At 48.2% G+C, this 21,518-nt stretch overlaps 2 protein-coding genes across 2 annotated transcripts; both read right to left on the bottom strand.

The window, feature by feature from the left end:
* Positions 1-577: 577 nt before the first annotated feature.
* LOC135806163 (b(0,+)-type amino acid transporter 1-like) lies at positions 578-16,591 on the bottom strand. The gene is made up of 10 exons (XM_065320314.1): positions 15,667-16,591; positions 15,223-15,348; positions 14,635-14,734; positions 13,838-13,879; positions 13,235-13,358; positions 9,257-9,363; positions 7,750-7,846; positions 4,820-4,969; positions 3,667-3,853; positions 578-1,293 (listed from the first exon to the last, which is right to left on the bottom strand). Exons 1-10 carry the CDS (start codon positions 16,241-16,243, stop codon positions 1,250-1,252), a joined length of 1,554 nt encoding a protein of 517 aa, XP_065176386.1. The 5' UTR covers positions 16,244-16,591; the 3' UTR covers positions 578-1,249.
* A 589-nt stretch (positions 16,592-17,180) lies between these two features.
* Positions 17,181-21,366, bottom strand: LOC135806162 (WASH complex subunit 4-like). Its single transcript, XM_065320313.1, has one exon. The coding sequence runs from the start codon at positions 21,220-21,222 to the stop codon at positions 17,611-17,613; it is 3,612 nt and encodes a 1,203-aa protein (XP_065176385.1). The 5' UTR covers positions 21,223-21,366; the 3' UTR covers positions 17,181-17,610.
* Positions 21,367-21,518: the final 152 nt, after the last annotated feature.

The following is a 21,518-nucleotide window of genomic DNA, read 5'->3' as shown; positions in this document are numbered from 1 at the left end:
TAGCAATATGAAAGAGAAGATGTTCCGAGTCATTTCCAGCTCAGCACACACACAAAAAAAAATATGACACGGGTTCACGTACAGGGCGGGTCAAGGACCGCCTTTCCGCTTCCGTGGGATGCCACCACCCCATGACCAGGCGTCAGATGCGGCTCCTAAACGGCGGGGGAGGATAGATCAGATCAAGAGTGCATAACTAAGAGTGTGCAACTCGACGATCCTCCAGCCGACGGCTGAATTTTTTCTTTTTTCATGACATCAGTCTTTGGCGGCTGCTTGGCTCACTGATGTCATCATGCGTAGCCAGAGATCAAAGTACAACGGATTTGTACATCACAGCTACGGCAGTCAAAGCAGAATAACGGACGATAGATCAATGTGTCCTGAACCTGATGAACTCTCACCATATCTACAAAACAAGCGCGGGAAAGCATACCCATTTGATCATACGTGTGCCAAAGAATGACGCATTAAAAAAAATTCCGCCGTGCGTGAACCCATCACAGCTCGAGATAAGAGTCGTACACTCTTGGTTATGTACTCTTGATCAGATCCATCAACCAGAGGCCAAAGGAAATGGATATGTGCATTTCCGATTTAGCACACTCACAACTGGCACAATACGTTTTGCTATAAATTTCACACACGTTCTACTTGACATGATTTCTAACAAATATCTAGGGATCAATTCCTCCAAATTCGGCAAAGACCAGCTCAACCGGAAACAGAAACAAAACAAACAAAAACAAAACAGTGCATGGCGGACCATTGATAAAAGTTCGGACAATAATCAATAATTATCTGTTCTGCGTTTGCGTGTGTGGCCAAGAATGGCTAGATAAAATAAATGTACTTCAGAAGTAGGCAAGTCATAAATCCTGCAAAAGTGTCAAACTGATGAATATGTGTTACTGCATGTGAACAGCTTTCAAGCTATGCTGTGTTTGAATGTCAACGGAGATTGTCCGCGTCAGAAAAATATACCAACACAGGAAGTTGGCTTGCATGCAACCATAATTTATGACATGTACGTGCACATGCATGCACACACACTCACGCACATCTCTTTCTCTCCGCCTCCGCCATTATTATTCAAAAATCAAAATGCAGCAGTATTCACAGAGGAAACAATTGTTTCGGCTAAGCTGTAATAACTTACAAGTAAAATGGGAAGAGAAGTTTGAAATAAAAAAATAAGCCGTCTGTACCAGCAAAAGAGAGTACCTTCTGGATAGCCGTTGGTCAACATCTAGCTGACCGCAAACACATGCTGAGTCATACGCACTGTCCAATCTGTGCACATACCAGGAAAGAAAGCAGGATATCTATATTAAATTAAAATACCTCCAACGAAGGTTGAGCTGCCTTAATTAAAATAGGCTTTTTTGGGGTGTGCAGACTCCTGTGCAGCCAACTCAAAAAAAAAACTGAGCCGATCACCAACACTCCACTACAGTTTTATTTTAAGCTAGTTTTATTAGCGAATTAGGGTCTCCCTTTGATTAATATTTTTCTAAAGTGCTTACTTTTTTTTAGAACTACTGTAGGTACACTGTACTACAGTCCATTTCAAAACTATAGACGCGTACCTAGGCAAAAACCGTTATGCCAGCATCTATACCACATAAAATCTGTGATCACTTTGTGCATACATTTTTTCCAAATTGGGCGTCTGTTATCCAATCGTTTAGAAACTATATGAGAGTAATTGTGGAGCGGTCCTGAGCAATATTCCGTAAACTATTCTCAAAAAGTTCCAGCCAAATTTGAAATATTTCAAAAACCCTACGCGTCTATAGTTTTGAAATGGACTATAGGGAATTAGAGGCCACATGCCACGTACTGCTCTTTTCTCTCCGAAACTCAACACTTGCAAGCCAGATATGAAAGAAAGAAAAAATCATCAGTCACACCACCGGGACTCGAACCAGGGACCTTGCTACAGCTGTATTCGCAAGCAATGCTCTAACCAACTGAGCTACAGTATGACACTTATCCACAGTGATGGTAAATCTATCCTTCTTCGATCAATCAATATCTGGATTGCATCATACTGGCAACTCACACCAATCAACAGGGCCCTCGGCCATTCGCTTGATATCATGGGGAGCGCATCAAACTATGTCCACTGCGAGCAAATACAAATTGCAATTTCAAATTTGGACTTCACGGAGAATTTCAAAGTGTTAGGAAATGATAGGCCACATGCCACGTACTGCTCTTTTCTCTCCGAAACTCAACACTTGCAAGCCAGATATGAAAGAAAGAAAAAATCATCAGTTACACCACCGGGACACGAACCAGGGACCTCGCTATTCGCAAGCAATGCTCTAACCAACTGAGCTACAGTATGCTACAGTATGACTCTTATCTACAGAAGAAGGATAGATTTACCATCACTGTGGATAAGAGTCATACCAAGAGTACATAAACCAGAGTGTGCAACTGTGCATATCAGATCTGAAACAGCGCAGTTCGTGCACTACGTCACCCTGGTGAGGTCAGCCAAGCCGCGACTTGCGTACAGCTCAAATTTTCGTGTTTCACAGACCGGAAATCAACCAAGTTTACATGATTTTAGTCGTCTTGTTTTAGGATTTCGGTGTTTTTGTGTGACTGCGTATGCTGCGTACATCCGCTGACAAGTAAATTCACCAGGCTATCCGTTTCAAAAAACCGAAATCAGGACAAACTCAGTGACCTGCACCACCGTGACTGGTTACGCAACCTTTCACCGTACCTGTGGCTTACCATGCCGTCAGAAATGATGAAGTGCACGAATTACGCTCCCACAGGAACCATCCCGAGTTGCACACTCTGGTTTATGTACTCTTGGTCATACTGTAGCTCAGTTGGTTAGAGCATTGCTCGCGAATAGCAAGGTCCCTGGTTCGAGTCCCGGTGGTGTGACTGATGATTTTTTCTTTCTTTCATATCTGGCTTGCAAATGTTGAGTTTCGGAGAGAAAAGAGCAGTACGTGGCATGTGGCCTCTAATTTCCTAACACTTTGAAATTCTCCGTGAAGTCCAAATTTGAAATTACTGTAGGTACATAATTATAATGCTTGCCCGGTATAGACTACTACAATGTACCGGTAGTACCAGCACATTTTAGTCTTCGTGTATATTCTGCAGGGAAGCAGGTCTGGCGATACCTTGTACTTGAAGCATACTGAGTTTTAGAGATGTGAAGTGGGCTGTCAATCATTGCGTATTTGTTTCTGTATCATAATCTGTTCTACGCATTACACTGCAAGTGCACTTTTAACACTACAGCTGTACATGTTCTTGTATTCCTATGAGATTCTTCTGCATTTCGGTTTTACTTATCACCAATACGGTGTTCTGGTTTGGATGGCTTGAGCTGCGCCAGGAAAGCCAAACCTTGTTCACATTCAAGGTAAAGTACCTGAAAAGAGAAAAATGCCAGACCCACAAGGACTCGAACCCGGGACCTTGCTTGTCATGAGCAACCCTCTAGGCCGAACCTAGAAGGCGCTGGCAAAAGTTTCACTCCAGAGGCAACTCTCAACACGTGCCACACATACTGATGGCACTTGGGTCTTTTTCCCTACCCCGGGGGACCAACCACGGTCAGTTTCTGGAACGTACTACCAGAGCGTTCACATTGTTTGCAAATCCATGTACATGTATACACACACGCACCTGATGCACGGGTGAAATAGCCACTGAGCTGACGTAGCCACCGCCGTGATGCAAAGATAAAGTACAAAGGGATGCTCAAGATCATGAAACCCAGCGAAATAGAAGACTTGGTGGGATGCTGGTAGAATGGTGCGACGACCAGGAATATAGAGAAAAGTAGCATGATGATCGGAAGAGGCAGCGGAACCTGCAAGTAAGAAAACAGACTCTAGTTAACATTCTTTCGTCGATACAAAACATGTACTCGACTACGTGAACTTATTACTACTAACATTGGAGCCACATGCTAGTACCGGCCCTACCGGGGATCTCTGATAAGATGTATCAATCCATGGCTGCCATTCTGACAATCATGCTTTGCTGGTACCTGCAGTGACCTGTCAAGCATCTCGAGACACAGGGAGGTAGGTGTATGTGGTATGCAGCGAGGCTGGCACTTCAACAGACACGGGCTCAGCAGTACGGCACACACGATCTGTGCGTCTTGGCAGAGTGCGTGCAGTCTAAATGGATTTGTATGCACGCTTATGGAGGGAAAGGCCGTGCCTCGAAAACCGTCCGTATGAAGCAGGTGCATGTCTTAGGGCCCGGTCAGACTGTGGCCAATTTACGGTGCCTGTCGATAAAGGAAATCGTTCGGGATTAAAATTGCGGTCACAATATGGGGAAAATGAAAATTCAAAATGCAATCCGAGCACTATAAAGTGGTATACCGACCACGGATTTCTTCAAATTCCTTCACCTTGACACTGCCCACACCTTCAGTGCAATCCTTGCAGTCCCTCTTTTGAGTTTTCCTGTTGCCCGTGGTCAGTCAGCACTTCGATATGGAGATGAAAACCAGTGAGTCCAGCGTCAAGCTCCTGTTTGGAGCGGAAAAGCGTAGTCAAATCTTGCTTCGCCGCAGCAGAATCAAACGTCAATTTCGCCGCCGTCAAGCTTTCTACGGAGATTCTGATCATACTCGCAGGAATATTTCATTTTGCTACAGTCTGACCGGGCCCTTATCTAGGTACGCCCAACAATAAATGTAGTTCTACGATACATTCACATTCAGGTGTCCAGGTGCTTTTTCTTTCTAAAAATGGCATGCGCATCCCTAACTTTCGTGGGTGCTACTGCATTGTACTGTTGTGGATTCAACTACATGTACCTTGAACAATCTGGGAAGATCCGGTTCTCGTCGACGAAGAAGCATCAGTATGACCATAGAGGATCCATAGAAGAGCCATGCGATGAAGCTATAGAACAGGATGAGTGACTCTAGGTCCACAGCAACGATGTAGAATGCGACCATCAGAGCCTTCAGCAAGCAAGACAAAACAAACAGAAAAACAGGAAAGAAAGAAAATCAATGCACAAAATACAGTGAAGCCAATGGATGTGTGTGTGTGTGTGTGTGTGCGCGCGCGCGCGCGTGTGTGTGTGTGTGCGTGTGTACTACGGTAGGTATGTGTGTGTGTGTGTGCGTGTGTACTACGGTAGGTATGTGTGTGTGTGTGTGCGTGTGTGTATGTGTGTGTGTGTGTGTGTGCATGCATGCATGTGTGTGTGCGCGCGTGTGTGTGCATGCATGCATGTGTGTGTGCGCGCGTGTGTGTATGTGTGTGTGCGTGCATGCATGCATGCGTGTGTGTGTGTGTGTGTGTGTGTGTGTGTGTATGTGTGTGTGTGTGCATGCATGCATGTGTGTGTGCGCGCGTGTGTGTATGTGTGTGTGCGTGCGTGCGTGTGTGTGTGTAGATTGCTGCCTATCTATTGTGCATAGAAAGTTGCTCTTCTGTTATAGTCCATCGAGGTCCGGGCTCTTTCAAACCTAGTCTTGGTTATGGAAAACCCCGTGAGGGGGAGGGGTGTAGTATCAGTTCCGCTTATACCGCTTATACAATGTACAATACCAATATTTTTCTCTCATTTTCAATGGCATTGTTTTGATTTACCTTCTAAAGATGAAGATGCAAGGGATGGCTCTGGGCCAGCAACAGCGTGAGTTATATGTACACTGGTAGCATGGGGGTCTGACAAAACCATTGAAGTGTACTGGTACAGTCGACCTACCCTTATAACGATAACCTCTATAACGATATTACCCTTATAACGATATTTTTCTGCCAAACCAAATCACTCCATTGACTTGTGTATACAGTGCCTTACCTCTATAACAATATTGTTATAACGATATTACCCATAACGATATAAAATGGGCTGACCAATCGACATTTTCCATTTTACAACAATATCTAGCAAGCAGCATGTAGAGCCAACTTTCCAGGTAGGGCAAGCTTCACTTGATAAGTCGCTGGGACATGACGAAATGCAATGGGAGCACCAGTGGGCACCTTGCTGTGCACATAATGTGCATGTACGTCAGTTTTTATGCTATGAAGAGTGTAAAAATGAACAGAATTCATGCATTATGACGTATGTGTATGAAATAAACCAGTTACCCCTATAACAATATTACCCTTATAACAATATTTCTTGGTGTGACGGAAATATCGTTATAAGGGTAGGTCGACTGTATGTCAACTGCTTCGTGGTATTTGCCACGATTTGGTGAAGTGTATGGGTTTTGCTTACTACAAATGTACAAGAAGTCGCCTCCTTGATAAAACCAATTTTTCACACACGGCGAAACCGGTCAATCCCTGCTTTCATAAAGAGAGGTTAAAGATAAGCAACGTCTGGTTGGTGCGAAGGAAGTGAAGCACCTGGTTCAGGATTGTGCAACAAGATGGAACAGGGTGTACCTGATGTTGGATCGTCTTGTTCAGCTCAAAGTGCCTGTGCAGTTGGTCCTTGCGGATATGCCAGACAAAGATCGCCGCTCCATGGACTTGTCCGCAGACCAGTGGGCCTCTGCTGAACATCTCCTCGATTTCCTGAGGTCGGTGGACCAGGTGACGACATCTTTGGGCGGTGAGCAGTACTCAACCCTGTCCTGGCTTCTTCCCCTACTGACGGCACTGAAGTCCCATTGCCAGACCGGAGATGATGACGATCTGCTGGTAGTGGCATGCGTGAAGCAGGCATTTGCGGATAGTATAACTAGGCGCTTTCATTTGGATGGCTTAGATGTCAACGGAGAGGCAGTGCTTGCTGCTGCGTTGGACCCTCGGTTTCGGGCTCTAAAGTTCCTCGACTTGGAGCAGCAACATGAAGTGCAGCAAACGCTCATCAGCTACGCAAGTGTCGGCTGCTCGCCCTGCACGGAATCTTCAAGCTCTAGCTCCGAGCCACCAGCAAAACGCCGCTGCCTCCTGGATCAGCTGCTTTGCGACGACGGTGAGGATGAGGAAAGCGAGGGATCCATCGAAGCAGAGGTAGCAGCTTATCTGGCTGAAAAGCCAGTCAAGCGCTCTGTTGACCCTCTGTTGTGGTGGAGCACAAATGCTGCCCGATTTCCCCGCCTGGCTCCACTCGCACGGAAGTACTTGTGCATTCCAGCAACTTCTGTTGCATCTGAGCGCGCGTTTTCCTTTGCTGGGCAGATTGTCGACAAGCGCCGGAGCAAGTTGTCTGCAGAAACGATCGATGCACAAGTCTTTCTGCACAAGAACGCCCACATCATCGATGTACGAGTTCCTGCGCCACCGAAGCCGGCCATGCCACTTGTCTTGGCTGCAGTCGAAGACGATGATGAACCTTCACTGCCAGATCTTCCTTAACAGCCAATTGAATTATAGATAGTTCATGCTCTCTCCCCCTGTGTGTGCGTGTATGTGCATGTGCGTGCATGTATGTGTGTGTGCCTGCCTCTCTCTCTCTCTCTCTCTCTCTCTCTCTCTCTCTCTCTCTCTCTCTCTCTCTCTCTCTCTCTCTCTCTCTCTCTCTCTCTTTCTTTCTCAAGAAGAAGATTCATTCTGGTTAGAAATGTTCCAGAATGCCCGTAAAAGAGGCGTTGTGCTTACGATCATAACCAGTGGCAATGCAGTGGCAATGTTCTTGTAAAACGTGTATGGATTGCTAAAGGGTACCCGATAACCCGCCTGTTAAGCCAGGTACCCGTTTGTTAGCTTAAAGGGTAACCGTTTCACCACTAGTTAAAATAATCGTGGAGCTGCAGGCAATGACAGGACTTACTTGAAAAATAAAAGCTGGTAGCGGTGTACCAAGTGATGAATGAATCAGCCCCAGAATGCGAGGTAGATCGCCATGCTTGGCAGATGCAGCCGATACTCTAGAGAAGAAAATCACACCAAAAGAGACTACAATCACATACCGGCCTTTATGACTGCACAGGCAATGGCATTGCTAGTAACACATAAGCGAGCACGCACGCGCGCACGCACAGACACACACATACACTACTACTATGTACAACTGCCACAAAATGGCCACGTCGCTCCCAGAAGCGGGAGACAACAGCGAGAAAAGAAAAGAAACAAGGAGAGTAATTGAGGTGAAAGGGGACCGTTCTACACACAGTGTTTCTGTCTCCGGTGGGGGGGGGGGGGGGGGGGGGGTGAGGTCCTGCGGGCGGGAGAATCGTTCGCTACATAGGCTGCATTGGATGGGCAGATTAGTCGAGCAATGGTGCTGGCAGCAGTCCAAATTCAGGCTGCATCTTGTTGGAACAGCTGGTATTTCGTCCGATGTCTGACGCTCCACACAACGATGACATGCACACACACACACACACATACACACACACACACACACACACACACACACACACACACACATTTTAACATGTCGAACGTGCCGGACAGAACAGTCTACTCAATGATACAGGCGCTCATAGCCAGATCTCTTTTCAAGCGAACACACCAATGCATACTTCAAAGTGCTATCGTGCCAGGGCTCTATCTGGAGCTGGTGTATTCCTGAGAACGGATTCCACTGAGTGCTTGCAGTGCATGTACTGGAAAATACATACCATCTACCCAGTGTGCCCATCACAAGAGACACAGGCAAATCTGCAAGTTCACTGGATGCACACCCACTGATTTGCTCTTATAGCAACAACAGTGGACGAGATCTGAATGAAACAAGATTATCGTCGGGTAAACTAATGACCCACTCCACATAACTATTATTAACTAGTGAAGCCAATTGAATCCACGCCCAATGCACACCTGGTCTATAAACCACAAGGAGTACATCGGAATAAAACAGCCAAGATAGTTACCTAATGCACACCCTACATTTTCTGGGACAGCCAGTATGGACAGCACGCTCCCCTCAAATGCAAACAGACACCGGATGCACTTATGTTGTCCGTGACCTCTACAAGGTCGGTCCCCTTTTGCAAGTTTTGGGTACTTGAAGTACATGTAGATAATATATTCTGTGTGGCAATGTGCCCGCGTCGACTACTCATGACCCTGAGATTAAGAGTCTCATGCTCTACCGACTAAATGCTCTACCAATGGACAACACTGATGCCACGCACCCCCCCCCCCCCCCCCCCCCTCCCGCACACAGAGTATTCCACCATGGGAAATGGCAGACAGACAGACAGACACACACACACACACACACAGAGTATTCCACCATGGGAAATGACTGACAGACAGACACCACATACACACAGACACATGATTCCTAACAGCTGAGTCTCACAGACGGCAAACATTGCCTAGCTCACCTTGAGCCGGCAAAAAGAGTGCTGTTAGCTGCACCAAAACATGACGCGGCCACAAGTAGAGGCATGATCACCAAGCCAGCGTTGCCGAGTACATTATGTACTGCATCCTGTGTAAATACAGCACAGTACAAATAATTATACATGTATGCAGCGGTACTGGCAATTGCGCAAGGAGCATAACCCGGTTGAAGTATAAGCAATCCCTATGAGCAAGAAAACACTTATATTTTAAACCAGTCGCAGCACTGCAAGCAGCCATAACCTCATAAGCAGTCACAACCCCATATAAAGCAGCCACGTAGTAGTCACAGCCCTATCAACAGCCACAGTCCCTATAAGCAGTCACAACTCCTATGACCAGACACTACCATAATATGTTAGTGTCTGGTCATAGGAGTTGTGACTGCTTATAGGGACGGTGAATACTTATTGGGTTGTGGCTGCTTATACGGGGTTGTGACTGCTTACGAGGTTATGACTGCTTGTAGTGTTGGGACTGCTTATAGGGATTGTGGCTGGTTATAATTATACGCAGTCACAGTTAAGCAGTCGGGCAAGCCAGTCCAGTCGCAGAGGTCAACAGGGTAGTCTCATTCGGAATGCCTGTGAATGGCCACAGATCTCGTCTTTGTCACTGTCAACTCAGTTACAAAGGCTGGGAAAGAGGTCAAGCAACACAGGCTTCTAAAACAGTGTACTGTGACCAGCACTTGTAGGTGGGACTATATCCGTGCCTGTTAGTCGTCACTTGCTACTTTAGACATGTCTACAAGTAGGAAATATTATATTCACCGTGTCTCAGTCTAGTCTATGTGCTCGGAGTCTTCTGGTCTGTCCAAATAGCACAATGCAGCTGCTGTTCTTCACTCAATCATTCTGGTAAACATCCAGCTCACGTCTGAAGCCACACCTTACCACTGCATGACTGCCCGAAGAGTGCCTCACCACCTCTACTCCAAAGTGCGCGACGAACTGGCGCGCATGGAAGAAGGTGACATCATCGCAAATGTGGATGAGCCGACTGATTGGTGTTCACCAATAGTTCCAGTGTTAAAGCCCAATGGGAAAGTGTGCATCTGCGTTGATTTGAAGCGCCTCAACGCATGCGTGAAACGAGAAACTTTCCAGCTCCCAACACTGGACGACGCGCTTGCCTCGCTGGCTGATGCCACCGTGTTCTCAACACTAGACGCAGCTAATGGGTTTTGGCAACTGCCGCTCGCGCCAGACGCTGCGCACTTGACGACATTCATCACACCGTTTGGCCGGTATTACTTCAAGCGGCTGCCATTCGGTATTACTTCGGCACCAGAGATTTTTCAGAAGCGCATCACCAACCTCCTGGATCAGCTCCCTGGTGTCACCGTGTATATGGATGACATCATCATCTCCGGACGCACCGTTGAAGAGCATGATCGAAACCTGGAAGCTGTTTTCGACATCCTCAAGAAAGCCAACGTGACCGTCAATGAGTCCAAGTGTCACTTTAGGAAGAGTGAAGTGAAGTTTCTGGGCCACATCGTCTCCAAGGACGGTCTGCGGCCGGATCCACAGAGAGTGTCTGCTGTTACCGACCTCAAGCCACCCAAGAATGTCACAGAGCTGGAACGGTTTCTTGGCATGTTCAACTTCATGTCACTGTTCATCCCGAATCTGTCAGAAGTCAGTGCTCCACTTCGTCTTCTGCTGGCCAACGATGCAGTCTGGGAATGGTCTGCAACGCAACAAGCAGCCCTGGATCGGCTGAAACAGCTTGCTGCCGACACCCCTGCCTGTCATTCTTCGATGCGAGACGGCCGACAGTCATCAGTGCAGATGCAAGTAGCTATGGTCTCGGCACCGTTTTGCTACAGAACCACGACGGCAGTCTCCGTCCAGTTGCGTACGCGTCCCGCTCATTGACATCGACTGAGCAGCAGTATGCGCAAATTGAAAAGGAGTGCCTCGCCGTGGTTTGGGCCTGTGAACGGTTCCACAGCTTTGTGTACGGCAACCCATCATTGACGGTCCACACTGACCACAAGCCATTGATACCTCTGATCAACACGCGCGACTTGAACCGCGTACCACTGCGCTGCCAGCGACTGCTCATGCGTCTTATGAAGTACAACCCCGCAGCTGTGTATATTCCCGGAAAGCAGCTTGTTGTAGCGGACGCCCTATCACGCGCTCCGGACGCGTTGGTCGACTCGCCGACGTCTCAGCTGGCGGAAGAGAGATCTCTCTTCACATATCAACGATCACCAGTGAAATCGTCTCGGCACGCAAAGCGGAAGAGCTTGCGGCCAACACTGCAGCAGACACCGTCTTGCAGCAAGTCCTGCAACACGAAGTTTGGGTGGCCCGACTCAGCCCATCTTGTAGAGGATGCAGTCCTCCCGTTCTTTCACGAACGTGCCCTACTGTCATGCAGGAATGGCATCCTGTATCATGGCACCAGAATCGTCATTCCACCCAAGCAGCGTGCCTCTGTCCTTGCCACTCTACACGAAGGCCACCAGGGTGCCACGAAGTGTAAGGCATTAGCGCGAAACTTAGTGTGGTGGCCAGGCCTTGCCAAAGAAGTAGACGCACTGGTTGCAGCATGCCCCGTCTGCTGTAAACACCACCTCCAGCATAGCGAGCCACTTCAGCCGGTTCCGCGCCCTCAGCTCCCATGGCACACCATTGGCTGTGATCTGATGGAGCATGATAGTAAAGTGTACCTCGTGGTAGTTGACTACTTCTCGCGATTTCTCGACGTCATCCCGCTGCGTTCCACGACGTCTGCCAGCATTGTCTCCAAGCTGCATGGTCTCTTCGCCACCCATGGCATCCCAGCATGCCTTGTGAGTGACAATGGTCCCCAGTTTGCAAGTGCGGACTTCCGTAGCTTTGCCCACTTGTACGACTTCAGTCACCGAACCTTCAGTCCTCGCTACCCCCAATCGAACGGCGAAGCAGAACGAGCTGTCCGAACTGCTAAGGAGCTTCTCAAGAAGAACCTGAGTCTGCCTGATGCTCTCCTAGTGTATCGCAACACGCCGCTAGCCAACGGCTTTGCGCCAGCTCAGCTCTTGTACGGTCGACGTATCCGCACAACCGTCATGATGTCTGCAGAGCAGCTTCAGCCAGAAAGGCCCGACATCACCGCTCTCCTGACCACTGAGCACACCCTGCAGGAGAAGCAGAAAGAGGTTTACGACAGCCACCATGCTGCCCGACCTCTGCCGCCATTAGAGCCCGGTGACAAGGTGTGGATCCCAGACTTGAAGAAGGAAGGGAAAGTAGTGGAACGCCTATCAAACCGTTCATACAATGTGGAGACAAACACCGGCACTGTTCGTTGCAACCGCCGACACATCATCAAGCAACCCTTGGACGACACCGCAGTTGTTGTTGATGTTGAGCCAAACACCGCTGACCAGCCAGCAGCACCAAGCCGTTCGGAACGGGCCACTCGAGGTGTCCCAGCAAACCGTCTGCTGGAACAGATGTGAACTGTGTATGCTAGTTGGAGTCTGATCCATGATTGTGATCTCCATACTCGCCTTTACTTGTTCGCTTCTATATGTACTGTACTTAAATTCTGCACTTATTGCTTCTTGCGATTACCTTCACTCGGTTTAGTCTAATAGAGGATTCTTCATCTAAGAGGGGAGATGTAGTGGATCTGGGTCCATATTTGTGTTATAGTGTTTGAACTTTGTCTATGCAATAATCTACCCCATTGCCATTTATGTCTGACTGGTGACCTCATGCATACTACGCACGTGCACCGTACGACCTTGCGGCATTCACACTGTATGCTGATGGCAACTCATGCTACTTTATCTGTAGGTTTTATTCGAGGACAAGTTAGTTGAAAACAGGACGAAATTGAGTGTTGTTGTGTGTGTTAGATGACTGCAAAAGTCATTACACATTCCACCCAGTGGCAGTTGTCTGAAACCAAATGGATCTCAGTATTCCATGAGGCTGAGAGGCCCCAACACTTACCACAGCAATAGCTTCGCTCTTTAGGAACACTTGTGTTGTCAGAATGGACATGTACGCTACGTTGACCAGGACATAGCATACCGTGACCAGGGGCACTGCTAGTACCAGTGCGTAGATCAAGATCCTAACACACCGGCACAGACACAGATACAGGTAAACACTAAACACAGTACATACAACACTCCCACGGTTCATGTCTGTGTGCTTCTTCCGCTGTACTTCAAGTTTGGTCTTGGTCAAAAACACACACAGCACATGCATACATACACAGGACATACATGTATATACACACACATGTGCGCGCACACACACACACACACACGCGTGCATGCACACACACGCGCGTGCATGCACACACACGCACACATGCGTGCACACACACACACACATGCACACATACCCACACACACAAACACACACACACACACACACACACACACACACACACACACACACACACATTTGTTTCGAAACCAGCCGGCGCCCACAGGCTGATGAAAAACCTGAAGTTACAGAGAGGGACTCCAGTCGTGTTTTTAATTGACATACAATACAAATAAATAACAACACCAGTATCTAGCATAGTCAAGGGAAACAACTTACTTTGGGTCCTTAAGCTCCCCTGAAACATAATTGGCGTTGTTCCTAGTGGTGAAGAAAATACAAGTACAGTATGACAGACAGCAGATGAGAGAGCAAACTGGGGAGAGGGTTGGTTCGCATGTGTGAGCGAGAATATAGAGCATACGTGTGCGAGAAAGAAATGGAGGTATGTACTTCCGAAGCACATGTACATGATGAGAGGTCAACCGAATGGTCCTGCAAGAAGTGAGAGACTCCCTATGTGTGCAGGGAACCCAAAGCGAACACACATTCAGTTTACAGTGCTCTTTAGTATTTACTCCACGTTCCACGGCCAAGCAACTACAGTCAACTTCGCTAACAACGACTGCGGATACAACGACAATTCGCGAATAACGACATAATTTTCATGCCCAGAGCAAAGTCCCATCCAACTGTGACACATATAATAAGACTTCGGGTATAACGACACTTCGCGAATAAGGACACTTTTCTGATGCCCCGCCGAGTGTCGTTATAAGCGAAGTTGACTGTACAGTCAAACCTCTTTAGGACGAACACTAAGGGTCCGGTGGAATTTGTTTGCAATAACGGGAGTTCTTCTTTATTGTTTTATCCCATAAAGTTATGAATGCTCGTTCTTCTAAAGCGAAAGTTTGTCGTATCAGTGTTCTTCATAACGAGGTTTCACTGTACTGTGGAGTATACCAACAACTCATGACAAAGCCATGCTGCATAACACTCCAACACTAGATGGGCTTATTCTCATGCGGAGGTAGTTAGCTAGCTGTTCAAGGTTGTTCCGTGAACTCACTCACCAGCCATCATATGCCCATAGAGCATCATAAAAGGCAAAGGCTATAGATCCCACTTTCACCGTGGTGTTCTGAAATCCTGTTTCCAACTGCCCATAGTGACCTGAGGAGGAAATGTCATCACGCACAGCCACAGTGCAGCAAAGTGAGCAGCGAAGCAAACCCAAGCCCGTACTGATATTAGACCCATGTCACCCTTATATACCAGCAGATCATGCGCTTCCCACTGACTGTGGGTCACGACATGGCCGGCGCAGTATTTCTGCTTAAAAAGCAAGACTTGAATCAGATACCATATGACCAATAGGCTTTGCACTATTGTCATGGCCGGCTGGCCAGCAGTTGTGGAACGCCATACCGCCATGCCACCACTCCCCCTCCCTGCAAACGCTGGAATATAGTGAGATGATGCGGGCTGGTGCAACGACCATAGTTTGCTAGCCAAGACATATGCAAAGACATATGGATGAATAATGCCATCGTGCAGGAAACTGCAGTCACGCATTGCTCTCTCTCTCTCTCTCTCTCTCTCTCTCTCTATCTCTCTCTCTCTCTCTCTCTCTCTCTCTCTCTCTCTCTCTCTCTATGTACCTCGAGAAAGGGAGACTATTCCGAGGAGGATGAGCAAGCCGAGGGCACAAAACTTGATGACAAGCATGATGGATGAGATGTGGGCTGACCACTTGCTGTCCAGACAGCCGACAACTGTAATAAGCACTAAACAAGAAGTGGAGCACCAAAAAGCAAATGCATCTGAGTGCAACTGACCAAATCGAGCCTAAACCTAAAAGTGAAAACAACTTAACCCACGTAGGCCTGGTCATGCCACTGGTAATGGCTGTGAGTGCAGTGTAGTGCCGTGCCTAGTGTCAGTAGTGACTAGTCCCAGTAACAAATGCCCATGGGAAATTCCCCCGGGTATGCCAGGGCCCCTGGTCAACAAAAAAACATTGTAAAAGAGGTTCGCCCCGTTTCGCTGGAGTCGAAGCCTCGTTTTTGAACCCTGATATACATGTCTCACCATACATAACTTACGAAGCGCAGCAAGAGCTATTCCTTTCATGGAGAAACTAGGTGCAGTGCAGTCGCCGTCATAGAACGGATCAGACACGTATCTTGCAAATGTCAACAATATAATTCCACCGCTCACTGGTCGGACGACGACTGTTGATGACCAGCAGTACAGGAACGCTGGCAGGCGACCGAATGCATACCTAAGATACGTGTACTCTCCACCAGACTCAGTTAGGGCTGTGCCAAGCTCGGCATAAGATAAACTTCCGCACAGTGTTATGAATCCACAAAACGTCCACACTATCAGAGCCATAGCACCGCTTCCAACGCGACCAACTATGTCATTTGGCGTTAGAAATATCCCGGAGCCTATGATCGTTCCAGCGATCAGGGAAATAGCGGCCACTAATCCTAGCTGTTTCTTCATCTGGGGTCCTGGACTGTTGGGTTTGACTTCAAATCGACTGTAGGATGACTCTAATACTGGGTCTGAACTTGAAGGCGACACAACATCGTCCCTGAAACTGGTTTCGTGACAACGAGTACCGGTAACCATTTCGTCACCTCCTGTCGAGATAGTGTCTCCCCGATAATCCATAGTTGCTATTACACTGTACCAGTAATCAGGAACAGTCTGGTAATTCAATTTACAAACAATTACATCTGCAACACAACAGACAGGTCACAGTTTAGGAGCACGGGCGAAGGCAGCGAGCAGTCTTTGTCGGTCTGGCTTTTCTCAGCCCAAACGGCAGGCTCGTAGATAATTTTAAATTAAATGTTCGATGGTGAACTGCAGCAGGTACTCTGGGTCAGAGTTCTTCATCAACAATAATTATAATGATCTGTCGCACGACCACATCCATTCCAACCCATTTCGTGGACTAGCATGTCTTGTCAGTCAGAGGCGCCGGCTACGCGTATGGCGGCTAGCTATCTCCTAAATATTAGTTAGTTAGTACAACAGACAGACAGTGCAAGTGATCTACAAATTAGACTCTACCATGATGTACAGCTCAGTCGTGGTCAAAGAAATCCGACCCCTACAATAATTATACAATGTTGTAAAAATAAAGGCCGAAAGCAGCGCCCATGCCAGCGCTCGGATGCTTGGGTTTTTGGACTGCGCAAGATGTACGGTACACCACACACTGAATGAATATTTTTTCCCGAGGCAATTAGCGCAAGTGCTCCACAAAATTAATTTCAACTCAAAAGTAATTATTATGTAGTTCTAAACAACAGATATGTAATCACTGATCAGGCCAGGGAGTTTTTTTTTTTTATCAGGCCAGGGAGTCGTTACGACTCCCCGGATGTAATGTGTGGAATTGGAATGGAAACGTTGGTAAAATTTAATGATTGTACTATTTGTACTTTTGACCCGTGGGTCGGTTTTCTTTGGCCACGGCTGTCTGCACACGACAATAATAATCATAATAATTATTATAGTAGAGCTAGCTGTATGTCTTTGCAACGGGCCAGGTCGGTAATCACTAATCAGGCATAAAAGCACAGGCAAAGCACACTACAAATCTCGCAACAACAATACCGGTATTCTTTGGGCTCTAAAACAGTAAGCATGATGTGATGAGCAAGACAAGTGCTACGCTTTGGAAGCACAGCACCAAGAGGAAAAATAATACAAGAGAGCTCGTCAGCACAAGCTTGTCAATTCCACAGCAACAATTTGAAAATTCAAAAATCCAGATAAATGGGGCTGGCCCTAGATAAGGCATGAAGAAATGAAACACTCAAAATATGGCAAGAATACGCAATGACCGCGCTTGGGTTGGCCATGCATGTACATCAGCGAAGTCGACTACAACGATAGAAGAAGAAAAACTGTATAAAACTAGGCATGTGTTGTGTGCATGGGTGTGAGGGGGGAGGGGGGGGGGGGGAATTCCATGTATTTTATATTCTAAATATTTACTATACACAAGACAATCTTCAAGGTTCTCATTAAAGAAGACCAGGGGGTAGAGGTGGCGGAGGCGGCGGTGGTGGAGGCGCCGGACCACCACTGGGTGGTGGCTCTGGAGGACCACTTGGTGTTGCCTCTGGTGGTGCATCTGCCGATGACGCCGGCGGGTTTGAAGCAGCATCGCCTGCAGGCTTTTCGCCCTTCTCATCTTTCTCCTCGTTTTCTTCGGCGGCCGTCTTGTCAGCACGGAAGAAGATTCTAGCGCTGCTGAGAGAGTAGAAGAGTAGGTCAAATTCCTGCTCGCACTGGTCGAGACGTTTGACAGTGAAGCTCATCGTTTGCTGCAGCTTGTCATCATCTCGGCCACGCTGTCTGGACGCCCTGAGCTCGGTCTTCTCTCGTCGATACTTGGCCTTGACTGACTGGAACCAGTGCAGAGAATCAAAACCGGCATACTGATCTAGCAGCTTTAGGATGTAAGCTACACCCATGGCAAAGCCATCATCAGTGAACGCAGCCCCGGACTTGTTCTTGCGATTCATCTTCTCCTTGGCCGACATCATGTACTCCACATAGTTGAGAGTGAGTGGTGGAACTATGATGTGGAAATTCTTCAAGTGCTTGTTCTTCTGGTCACGGAAGGAAGAGGCAAACACATCCACCAGCATCTTCAAGTACTCGGTGCCTTCTGCGAAATTCTTGGCCAGCGTCTCCACGCACAGATCCAAATTCTTAGCCGCTGTCTTGCTCTCACCCGATAGGCCTTCTGCCGACACCATCTCCTCGAAAGAAACAATATCTTCCAGATCTGGCACAAAGCGGATAGCGTTGCTGCAGCAATGAAGGCCTCCGGAACGGATCATACGGATATAGCCCATCGCATTGCCAATCTCGGTGATCATCAGCCGGAACTGGTCTAGGTAGCTGTGACCATCTGCGCTGAGGCCAAGCTTGCGAATGCCCTTGTTGAACTTCTCCGCTCGATCAAATGGATACTGCTGGTCGAGCTGCTGTCGATTCTCCTTGAAGAAGCGGATATCCTTGAAAAGACGTGCCTTGATCTGCTCGTCCATCAAGAACTGTGAGAAGAGGAAGAACTTCTTGCGCAAGAACTGATACGTGAAGTTGACCGTTGTGTTCATGATACCGATGCCGTGTGTGCGAATACTGTTCGCGATGTGTCGGATGCTGATGGTGTTCAGATGCTTGTTGTTGCTGCTGCGCTCCACGAAGATCTGGTTGTTCAAGTTGTAGTTGTAGCGTGCAACAAAGACGTGAATGTTCCGCATGATTTCCAGCACGTCCAGGCCTTGTTCTAGCGTCTGGCTGGGCAAGTGTGGTTCGGCCATGCGAAGGTTGTACTTCTGCTCAGCCAGGTGCCGCATCTCGCTGTAGGTCTTCCAGTCATGGAGCGCTACCGTTGTCAGGTTGTAGAAGGTTGTGTCCAGGTAATGGGTGACATGAGCGCAGATGTCGAAGAACGTGTCGAAGAAGCGGATCGGCTTGACGTGAAGAAGCGCCGACAGGTCCTTGTGGCCAACACGGAACGGGTTGCGACTGTCCAGCTGAAGGCCAAACTTGGAGTGGATGTGCAGACGCAGGTCCGTCTCAATGCTGGTGCAGAGCGAACGGATGATATGCGTCTCCATGAGACCTTCGACCCACTTCTCAAACTCGCGCAGCAGAAAGTCAGGCTGCTCCTCTTGGACTGCATGCCGCAGTGGTAGCCCGCAGTCACGGAGAGCAGCAAACATGTAGTGGAGACGAGGCGCATCTTCCGGATTCTCAAATATGTGGTTCAGGTAGACAGGTACAATAGCACGATGCCAGTAGAGAAAAGAGCAGTCGGATGCATGTGACAGCCACGTCTGCAGCTCTACAAGTGCCTCCATCTTGCGAATGCGATCCATCAGCATAGCCAGCTCATCGTCCTTCAATAACTTCATTTGCAGCATGACAGACATGGCTAGCTGCGCCACAACGAGGCGCTCACTAGTACCAGGACCGTTCAGCATCGTCTGCAACAAAGTGACGGCTGCCAGCACGTCAAGACGTCGGTCAGAGTAGCGCTTGTCGGAGGTAACACGCTTCTTGGCAGCACCGATGATCGTCAGCAGGTTGAAGTTGTAGTGCTGGATGATCTGAGTGATTGATTCGGCTACGTACATGCTGTGTCGGTGGAAGGTGAATTGAACGGTCTTCATCAGCTCCACCATGCGACACAGAGCAAGGACAGAGGACTTGTTCATGGGCTTCTGCAGACGCACGTGCAGGTTCATTACCGTCCGTACATGATGGGACAGTTGGTATGCGTAGAGCAAGCCGGTGATGAAGACAACAGCGCGGTTGCTGAGGTCTTCGGCGAGGGAGTTGCCTCGTCGTAGCGTGTTCTCCATACGCACTGCCCACTGCGTCACCTGTAGGTAGTAGTTGTGCGCATCTCTTGTCAGATTCTGTCCGTTGCTCGTCAGCCACTGTGTGCGCGATGCATTGAGTGCATTGATGTGCTTCTTGTCCACCACTTTCATCAGGCTGGGAATGGCGCGCAGCAAGAAGTCGTTCGGAAACCAAACGATATTGGCACACAGGTGAATCGCTGGTAGCTTCTTGTACATGTTGAAGACTTGCAGAAAGAACTTCTTGTCTGCGGTTCGCCATACCTGGAAGTGCAACGTGAACAGCAGGCACAGGGACAGGAACTGGAAACGCTGTTCCATCTCATTGTTCTCACCGATACGCGCTTCAAGGTAAGCAAAGATAGCTTTCATGTTGATTAGAAACTCTTCCATCAGTGTCGGATTGGCTGAAACAAGTATGTGCCCTTCATCGAATGGCTGTTCCAAGCAGTTAGCCAAAATTAGACCATCCATGAGCTCGCCCTCGAGTCTCTGCATCAGCTTCTCAAATGGCCGAAGCTCCTGGTCTTCGACACCAAAGCGAGATGCCTGACTATGCACAGATTTCATCATACGTTTGTACTGTGACCAGTGGTCCTTCAGCACAATGTTGCTAGCAATGATCTCATCCAACGTAAGCAGGACAGATAGCAACATGCCGAGATGCTCGTATACGATGCGGAAATGGACGCCGGCGACACCCATCACGCTCTCGCCAGTACCGCGCACTGGCGCCAAATGCAGTGATGCCAACTGGTGCATGATATTGCGGACCAGCTCATAGCACCTCTTGACAAAACAGGACAGTTCCTGAAGAGTTGGCAGAAGTCGTCCAAGTTGAATCTGTGCCTCACCCTCATCAAGAGATGCTGGGTCTCGATCACCGTACATGAGCAGTGGGTCATAGAACTTTGTCTCAGCTTCGGATTTCAAGCGCTTCACTTCTAAGCAGATGGCTGCTAACGCTATCAAAACCTTATTCAGCACTTTGTTGTCGGTTTTCACCAACTCCAGCAGTGTTGCCTGTTCCACTGGCTCCACAAGGAGACGGATGGGGTCAACATTGAAGTCCCATGCATCTCCCATCTTGACGTCCACAGCATCTTCGATGTCCCGCAGCTGGGAGGCATAGTCATCGAGAAATGTTCCAAATTTCTTGATTAGGACTTCCCCAACAATCTTCAAGGAACCATCGTCAAAGGAGTCAAACTCCCAGCCCTTTCCTCCATCACCAGGTCGTTTCTTGGACGACATGGCTACATGACTCCACAACTACAACATACAGTAGTTCAGCTGCTCCAGTGGATAAGGAACTGCGGAATCCCACAGATCTAACAATTACAACCTCTCACTAACAAAACACAAGTACAAACTCAGCAGAGACATCGCCTCCAAGGCGTCACCTCGGTCCCGGGTCTACTTCAAAAAAGCTGCTTCGCCATCGATGCATCCATTAGGCAGTACTGCAGTGTGCTGTATGCTGCATGCATGTGGCAAGGAGAGCTAGCCTACCTACGCACATAACAGACTCGATCTACAGAGTACAGCTA

The sequence above is a fragment of the Sycon ciliatum genome, chromosome 1 (assembly GCF_964019385.1).
Source record: "Sycon ciliatum chromosome 1, ocSycCili1.1, whole genome shotgun sequence".
In the NCBI taxonomy this organism is placed as follows: Eukaryota; Metazoa; Porifera; class Calcarea; order Leucosolenida; family Sycettidae; genus Sycon; species Sycon ciliatum.
This window is presented reverse-complemented; position numbering and strand designations above follow the sequence as displayed.

Bases quoted from the DNA above. Each gene is read 5' to 3' on its own strand.
- LOC135806163 (XM_065320314.1), bottom strand. From the start codon at position 16,243: ATGGATTATCGGGGAGACACTATCTCGACAGGAGGTGACGAAATGGTT. The intron at 9,364-13,234 runs GTAAGTGTTGGG...GTATTTACACAG, and splicing joins AGAGCGAAGCTATTGCTGTG to GATGCAGTACATAATGTACT. The intron at 3,854-4,819 runs GTACATGTAGTT...TCTTACTTGCAG, and splicing joins ATCTTCCCAGATTGTTCAAG to GTTCCGCTGCCTCTTCCGAT.
- LOC135806162 (XM_065320313.1), bottom strand. From the start codon at position 21,222: ATGTCGTCCAAGAAACGACCTGGTGATGGAGGAAAGGGCTGGGAGTTT.